This window comes from Nicotiana attenuata, unplaced genomic scaffold (genome assembly GCF_001879085.1).
Source record: "Nicotiana attenuata strain UT unplaced genomic scaffold, NIATTr2, whole genome shotgun sequence".
Taxonomy (NCBI): Eukaryota; Viridiplantae; Streptophyta; class Magnoliopsida; order Solanales; family Solanaceae; genus Nicotiana; species Nicotiana attenuata.
This window is the reverse complement of record NW_017673159.1, coordinates 64,002-72,813: the sequence shown is the minus strand read 5'-3', so window position 1 is coordinate 72,813 and position 8,812 is coordinate 64,002. Positions and strand designations below refer to the sequence as shown.

At 34.9% G+C, this 8,812-nt stretch overlaps 1 protein-coding gene across 5 annotated transcripts; it reads right to left on the bottom strand.

The window, feature by feature from the left end:
- Positions 1-1,239: 1,239 nt before the first annotated feature.
- LOC109215600 (heparan-alpha-glucosaminide N-acetyltransferase-like) lies at positions 1,240-8,558 on the bottom strand. Of its 5 annotated transcripts, XR_002066376.1 has the most exons (16): positions 8,151-8,231; positions 7,430-7,593; positions 6,456-6,593; positions 6,161-6,242; positions 5,410-5,486; positions 5,131-5,231; positions 4,404-4,512; positions 3,898-4,014; positions 3,727-3,812; positions 3,522-3,588; positions 2,889-2,967; positions 2,534-2,625; positions 2,270-2,413; positions 2,088-2,153; positions 1,562-1,610; positions 1,240-1,469 (listed from the first exon to the last, which is right to left on the bottom strand). XR_002066376.1 is itself a non-coding variant. In XM_019379700.1 (15 exons), exons 2-14 carry the CDS (start codon positions 7,589-7,591, stop codon positions 2,118-2,120), a joined length of 1,290 nt encoding a protein of 429 aa, XP_019235245.1. In that variant the 5' UTR covers positions 7,592-7,593; positions 8,151-8,231; the 3' UTR covers positions 1,240-1,610; positions 2,088-2,117. The 5 variants fall into 5 exon arrangements, 4 of the variants coding, with proteins under 4 accessions (XP_019235245.1, XP_019235247.1, XP_019235248.1 ...); XM_019379700.1 differs by having other exon boundaries at positions 1,240-1,610; XM_019379702.1 differs by lacking the exon at positions 7,430-7,593 and having other exon boundaries at positions 1,240-1,610; positions 8,151-8,558.
- Between the last annotated feature and the right edge of the window lie 254 nt (positions 8,559-8,812).

Below are 8,812 nucleotides of genomic sequence, written 5' to 3'. Positions count from 1 at the left end.
GACATAGAAATTTTACCACTTCAGGTGGTTATAATTTCTTACAAACTCCATTAGAGTTATAATCAAACTTTGTTGTCTTTGCTTGTATATAAAATCAAATTATAGAATTTCAAGAATTTAAAAGAGAAAAATAAAGTAAAATACTTACCTTAAATCCAGAATGTAACCATGAATAAAGTTCATGGAACAATTGACAATCATTATGCTCAATCCCAAAGTTTCTACTCAAATGGTTAGAGTCTCGTGCTGATAACGTGTTGTGAACAATAAAAGAAGAAGAAGAATATTGCAGAGAAAAGTAGGGAGAGAGAATTCTTATTGATTTTTGGGATGAATTACAATGGAATAGAACCCTCTATTTATAGGGAGAAAGTGACTTAGCCGCCAAGTAATAAACCCTAGAATCTCTCTAAATATAGACATTCACCATAAATAAAATTCTATTTATAACAAATTCGACATTTTTAAAGAAAATGAACTGGTAGAGAAGTAAGAAAGGGGGGAGAAGAAAGGACAAAGATAAAGATAAAAAGGTTTAAAAAGGAAAAGAAATGGAAATAAAAGACAAATTGATATAATTAGGTATTTATGTGCACTTAATAAATGTACAAAGAATTAACCATGTCTTGATTTGGCGAACGTATGCACGGAAGAAGTTTCTCTTGAAATTCTTTTCCTTCTTTACTTTCTTTTAAGAAAATTAAAAGTATTGTTTCATTTATATTAGATTATATATACTAACACTCAAGTATTTTTGGAAAGACTTAAAGAACTCTAAAGTGATGGAAAATTATATATAATATGTATAGAGCTAGAGTGTAGATAATAATATAAATTGGTTAAAAACTTGAAAATATTTGAAATTTAAAGTACAAAAAGAAAATTTTAAAAAATTTTTAGGCTAATTCGTAAAAAGCTAATAATTCGCGCGAAGCGCGAGTGGATTCAGTAGTTTCACTAAAATATCCAGAAAAGAAAAAAAAGGCAAAAACGGTGAAGGATTGGCAAGAAATTATCCTATTCTATTAAAAATTATTTTAAACTAAAAAGCTCCCTGACCCAAATAAACACACTAATCTCGAACTCGACCTGTAACATTAAAAAATCCAACCCCATTAAAAGTAGAAGGAGATTGGCGTAGAGATACCGCGAAATGTCTTGACTTGACTTAAAATGATGATATATATATATATATATATATATATATATATATATATATATATATATATATATATATTATACTGGGTTTGTTGTAGTCGCTGATCAATTACAATGGTTATACATTTGAGCTGCTGCATTAGTTAGGCAGCAAGTAGGATTTCCCTTGTTTATCTAATAGACAAATCTGTCTACAGGAGAAAATATTTCTGTCACTGTGTACAGTTATAGACGCTTGCTGCTGCTCTGCTTCATCATCTCAGTAGCAGGGTATCTTAGATTAGTCTCAATCAACATCCTTTCTACACGTACTGGAAAATGGAGACCAGGTTGAAGCACCTGAATAACCATAACTGCTAGCATTGAATAATGAGTCACTACTACAAGCAAATAATGCAGATACCTGTATCTGTTTACTTCACAAATACTGGTGTACATTTGAACTTTTTGACCTGTGTTGTGCAGAGAAAGGAACATGTTAATCCAGAGACAGACAGCTGCGTGTCAGCAACCATCGTTTGTTTAATTTCACTTTAAACATGAATAGGGAGTGATTAGTCGCTTGTAAAGTTAAGGTGTGTAAATGACTTTTTCCGGACAACTTTAGAGAGAACTTTTGTAATTTTCCATGAATTTATGTGAGTTTGCAGGTAAGATTATATAACCTCTACATTTAAGTTGTGTCAACAAAAAGTGGTTTGCCATTCTTTGGTAGATTTTACAAGTAATAAACAATCTGGATTGTGGAGACGATCTTGAAGCACGTTGATTGTTTTGGTTTTGGAATAGTAACTCTTATAGTATCAAAGCTGAGGCACTGGATAGATAATCGATAATAGATATGTCGCGCATTGTCTATTATCCTCCTTTATATAAATCACTTGATGCTTTCAGTGGATCCAACTTAATAAGAAAGAAGATATCCTTACTTGTATGAGGGAACTCATGGAGCCGGGAAATCATTTCTGTACGAACTTTGTCACAACCCAACGAACCTATTCAAGAGAATTCAGCAAAAGCAGGCTGGCGTTATTCGTCTAGACAAAAATCAATAAAATAGGGGCATAGATGTTTTTCTCCTTGAAAATTGGTTAACTAAATCAACACTTACAATGTTATTACGTGGATCCCGCCAATAAAATCCTTGAATTAGAATCACAGCTATATTTGATGTTATGAGAATAAAGATACTAAGAGAATGCTTTCCCATCCACTCCAAAACGAACATCAAGCGCCTCCAACCATAAATGTCCACCTAAAGTTCATAAGATTCACACGACTGTTAAATGAATTTTAAATCAGAATGATAGCAACAGGTGACGATTATATTAAGCCAAAGAGATACCGGAGAGAGGGTTTTATTTTCACAACTTACCAGCACATATAGCAAACAGAATGTGATTCCAGCAGCAGCTGAGGTTACCAACAAATAACTTATCGTGTATAACGATTTGTTTAATGGCACGTCTGAAAGGAAAAGAAATTAATCTCACATTTCATAATGACTAGAATCATTTTTTCTTGAATCAAATAGATAATTTACTACATTGATTAAGGGAATCAGCACGACTAGAGCATGAACTAATCTTATATTCTTAGGGAAGGGAGATCTAAAATATGGTAAGGTTAAAGACAGAGTATATATCGTAAATTGGAAACCAAAGGTTTCTGGTTTGTCTATGATAGTCCAGGTGATTATGCATTAGTATCTAAAAGTAAGAAAGACATACCTATGAAAGCAAGGAACAAACCAACTACAAGAAGTGAAAGTGAGAGGACGGACCAACTGCATAGCCGTTCTTTATGATCCTGAAACAGTCATATAAATTACATCTATCAGTGACATATCTGGCATTAAGGTACTCTGGATCATTCTCTGCAACTAAATATACATCACCGAACAGAAGTGACAGATTTCCCTTCATTCTGAAATCATGATATTCTCCTATATAGCTAATTTACTAGTTAACCAATAACCACAGGACCAATAAGATTCTAAAAGCATAATCATCTAACACAACTCTTGTAGTACTTCTTTCCAGAAAACTCTTTTAGGAAACCAGCACTTACGTATATCAATATATTTCACTGATAAAGCCATCTAACCGGAACCAACACAAAGTAAAATCACTATTGGATTTCTTGAAAGCTTAAAGCATTTCCACGACTTCTCCTGAAATAACCTTTCCTAGCATTTCCAAAGCTCGGGACAAAAAAAATTACTATTGGATTTCTTGAGAGCTTAAAGCATTTCCACGACTTCTCCTGAAATAACCTTTCCTAGCATTTCCAAAGCTCGGGACAAAAAAAATAGAGCACCTAACAGAGGTAAATCAGTCAGCTAGCGTTACCAGATGGCTCACCTGAAATTTGACAAGTATGTGACCGTATTGGAGTCCAATGATGCATGCAGCAGCAGCTGTTAGTGAACTGCAAAAAGATTACCAATGGCAGAAGGTGTTAAACGACAAAGTAGAGAATAAGTGAAAATAGAAAACATGACATCACCAAATAAGTACTACATTTCATAGGAGAATCCAAGAGTGATGAATAATGCGGATTTGTTACCTTAAAATGCCTTCAGGATCAAAAGGGGCATGACACCAAGAAGGCGTACTCACAGAAAGTCTGTTATTGTTGGATCCGTTGCATTCCTGTGAACAATAATATCACTCATGAAGGGGTAACTGTGAGGTGTGGACATAAGCGTTTCAGCAATGCAGTTCAGTACAAAGTTACCTTCATATTTCTATACACAGGTTTTGCGTAGAGGTGATCTATTCCAAGAATATAGCGATCGATCATTCCAGCAGAATTACATGCGGGTCCAAGATCACCTCTGACAGAACATTTTACCTGCAAGTGACAACAAATTATACCATCTTTTATAACATATATAAGATAAATGATGGCAAAAGTTCTCCAACTCAATTAGGAATAGTACTGATCATACAGAACGCAGTAATAAGTAATGACTGATCAGTCATTTTTAAACCTCTATTAGATTAACGACGCTATAAGCCTCTAAAGGATAATAACTGATGTCAAAAGTTCTCGATTATAAGAAACTCCTTTACATGCTAAATCAGATGTAGAGGAATAGTACCATATCACTTACGCAGTAATGACTGATTAAACTCATTGTTAAGCTTCTATTGGATTCTTAACGTGTTTCTTGGAGCAACTGGCATTGCTTTTAAGAAGAGTTTAGAATAAGGGGAAAAGAAAAGGAAACAGCGGCTAACCTCATAAATGCTGCTTCCTGTTGACTGCGACACACTGAATTGCCAATCAGGTACATACAGACCATATAACAAGCCACTGTGTATAGCACACAATAGGATCATGATACACCTACAAATGAAGTACAATGTTGTTACATAGAACTATAGACAAAGATAACCATATAGGACAAACAACAACACTATATAACAAGAACCTCGATAATAAAACTTTTTGCCAATATCATTGCAGTTGGACTCATATTAGTTTTTCAACTAAAACTTCTTTTCTGTTTTGCCTACTCAATCTACCTTTTAAAGCCATTGAGGCCTAACCAAATAGTTAGGTTGAGACCTTGTAGCAACATGTCACGTGTTTGACTTCCAGCAGCAACATGCATAGAATTTTCTCTAATTTACGGGAGATTATGCCCTACTTACGAGAAGTTGGTTCTTTCATACTCATTAAATAAAGTTCACAGAAAGCATAATTGCGATGTACTTATGGTTCCACTAAGGAAAAGAATCTGCTTGTGACAAAGATTTTACTCCCAGTACAATATGAAATAGTTAAAGTTCTTGGTTTATCCGAATGCTTCTATTTTCTTCCTTTTCTGTTTTCACAGCAATACCTTCAAGATGCCGAAACACAGAATATATGAATTACTCATAACAATTGCACAATAAGTTATCCGCATCAGTTTTCCATTGTAACATATCCATTTGAAAATCAGGGATGTAGTCATCTTACCATTGCCGAATATAATTGCTGAAAAGGATGTCTCTTTTCAATCCTTGACATGGAAGCCATATCTCACACAAAGCTGCTACAATATATCCAACAGCTATCCTCTGCAATCATGAAAAGAAATGTATAATCATCTCAACCAGGAATTAATATTACCAGGTTACATGCATGAGTTTTTCATCTTGCACCTATTTCACTGACCATCTAGTGATTAGAAACATCTCTTTTAAAAATCAGGGAGACCAGGTTAGGACTCTTTTCTTGGAATCATATTAGACGTACCTGTAAAATTCCCATCCATCGTATTCTTTCAATATCCACACCGTAGGTCAAACCAGTTATCCCATGCAAGTAACCCCCTGAAATGAGACAGATGTTGAATCAGCAATCGTCCAATAGCAGTTCAAGTCTATACATCTCAAACAGGAAAATGACATGCTAAGAATGAAATCAGAAGACAGCTGTCGAAAAGATCATCAAGAGAAAAACAAGATAGCCTCTGCAGAAGAATCCAACAATTCCAATTCTAGCTAAAATGCATATAATAGAATGTGTTACTCTATTATGTTACTTGGTACCCTACAATCTCCAATTTTGACTTTCTTCTGGTGATAATTTCCCTTTCATGAATTTAACTATAGAATTTTCACGCTGAACATTGTCTACTCATCAAACTTAACTTGACCTGTAAAACGTCTCACAATATGTTCACATGCTTCATTTATGTACATTCTTGTTGATTAAACATCTCTCTTTCTCATGCTGTTTCCTGTCAACTGCGGAAGGCCTTTTACACGGGCAACTTCTCAATAAGAAAAGATGTATCATCGTTGAGCTTCATTTCACTTGTAGTTGGAACTGTATTCTATCTAGTTGTGCCACAAACTAAATTACACACACATTTGCTACATTGTGTGGAGTGCAGAAGTACTAGAAGATCAATTTTGAAAGACATAAGCAGGCTTTGCAGAAATTCTTGGAACCAGTAGTTAATCGTAATATCCATTTTAGAAATGCCAGTGAGCAAAATTACCTTGAAGGAAAATACCAAGGAGAAATAGTTTCAATGTTCTAAACACAACTTTCAAGGTTGCCCCAGTTCTGTCTACAACTATCTGCAGTTTAAAAAGAGGAAAAAGTTCAGTAAGTGCCAAGTGCAACAATCACCTGGTGACAGGCATACGATCTTACTCAGATGATTTAGTTATATGGATATAGACAGCACAAAGGATAGGATATCACCATGAAATTCTGAGAACTATGCGTCATGGGTTCATAATGATTAGGTTTATCTCCACGATTTTATCTGAAGATCAAAGCATAGATACCTTATTTACAATTGCCAGGGAAACTCCAACAACAAAAAGGAAGAAAGGCATTACAAAGTCTGCCAAGCGGACACCATTCCATGGGGAATGAGCAATGCTTGGGAAAACAGAACCAGCATAATCGGCAAGCATCATTAGCTGAATGCAGCAAACAAATTAAAGTCATAAGTTGAGAAGTGGTAAAATTTACACTAGCGAGAAGTAAAAGAGAAGAACGTACTCTTATAAATAAAAAATCTGTTATGCAACAAGACCTCACTTATGTGGATTGTGGTTATTTAAAATGCTAATGAAAACAAGCATTCAATCCAAAACCTTAAAAAAAAAAAAAAGATTGAGCAGTTCAAGATCTTTATTGACAACTTGGAATACTGTCACCTTAGGGATGCCTGGACGTAAGTAGTGTCATTATAAGCACAAAGGCGTTCTGCAATTTAGAGAGATGGCTATATCTTTTTTTTAAATGTGGTATCGAGGTTCGACTCGAGAGATTGTTTCGAAATAAGATTACTTGAGTTGACCCTTTTGTGAACTACAGCCAGGGGAGGATGAGATAGAAAAGGGGATCAAAATGTTCCATCAATAAAGTGATTGCTTTCACGAGCACCATGCTAAATATTTTTTCTTATCCTCCACTTTGGCAAATATGAGTTCATCTAGTACTTGCAGTTTAATAGGGGACTTTCCATCTTGTTGGCAGTGCATTGCCTTCGACTCTCATGAAAGTACATTGATGCAATGGTATTCTACTCCCACTGGCTGCTAACTTAATCAATGTAGAATGAAACTCCACTAATTCACTGCTTACATGTGCTCAATATCGAGAACTGAGCTAGTGGATATGGAAACTTAAAAGCATGTCCATAAAATTGTGTGCTACATGATACCCCCCCCCCCCTACTGAGGCGGATGCAGTGAGGGGTCAACGGACCCCTAAGCTTCGGCAGAATTTTTGTATATGTACATGTATATACCTTGAAAATAGTTAATTTAAAGCACTTGGCAGCCTGAACACTAAAAGCCTTTAGGGGCACTGGTTGAATAGAATACTGTGCCCCCCATCGTGTAAAAATCCTGGGTCCACCTCTGCCTCCGCCGCGCAGTGCCATAACATTTCTAGAGCTGCATACGCACATGCCTTCATACCCGAAAGGAAATTAAGCACACTCTTCAACATATAATTTAGTAGTTGCTAACTCATTTAATCTTAAACATCTTGGGATAAAATGAAGTGACAAGGGAAAACAAAACTAAAAATTCACGTTTCTTTTTTTCAGTAGTTTTTTCGACAGCCAATAAGAACCTATAAAGCAGAAGAAGACAAAGCAAAGGTATGGACTAAACTAACGTCAGGCCTCGATATTCCCGAGAACTTAAATGAAGGAAAATCCTTCAATCTGCATAAATCATAACATGCATATGAAATTCGCAAGATCAATATATCCATTAAGTTTTTTTTTCCCTGAAAAAAATGTAAGAAAAAAAAAAGAGAAAGGAAGATGAATTCACAAATTCAAAGTGCATAAATTACAATAATCATAGCTTCCTGCTATAAGATTATCTTTCTTCGTAAAGTGAAAAAAATAAAAATTTAAAGGTTATACTAGACCTAATCTAACTATGTTCTCTCATAGTTAAACAAACTCTGTTCCAGAAACGTAAAAAAAAAAGAGAGAGAGAGATCAAATTCCTTACAAAAACGCAAAGGCCTCTAAAAACATCGAGAGAAACAACACGAGCAGAAGCTTTACTTTTCCTTTCATTTCCTTCACTTTCACGCACCACTTCGTTATCATCGCTTCGTAATAATGGCTGATTTTCTGCCATTTTTGAGCTGCCAACTCACTCCACTTCCCCAAGTATATATGAAACTGCACCTCTTTTGTTAGTGTTAGAGACGCAAAGGTACGATTCAGGATTTTAAGGCTGTGAGTTGTATGTATAAATAATACTATAATATAAAAATTTAAATTAAGGATAATGGATTTTTGATCGAACTCAACTAACAATGAATTGGAGTTTGGTTGAAGAGTGAAGAAAATGATGAGAGAGAGACGGCAGATATGGTTTATGCTTGTTTGATGCGTTTGAGACAAAGACCAACTTGAATGTGGGGACTTGTCATTGGTGAAAATGATCACTTTATATCTACTAGTATGTCCTAATTTTGACCAATTACTTTTCATTTAATTCTATGTCCATTTTCTCCCTCAATTTTATAGTGTCCATTTGAATCGGCTTATTTTAAGTGCTTTTGAGCCAAAATAATTTTTAAGTCATTTTGTAGTATTTGGATAGAGTAAAAATGTATTTTTAAACACTTATTTTTAAGCTAAAATGACAAAAACAAGCCAAAA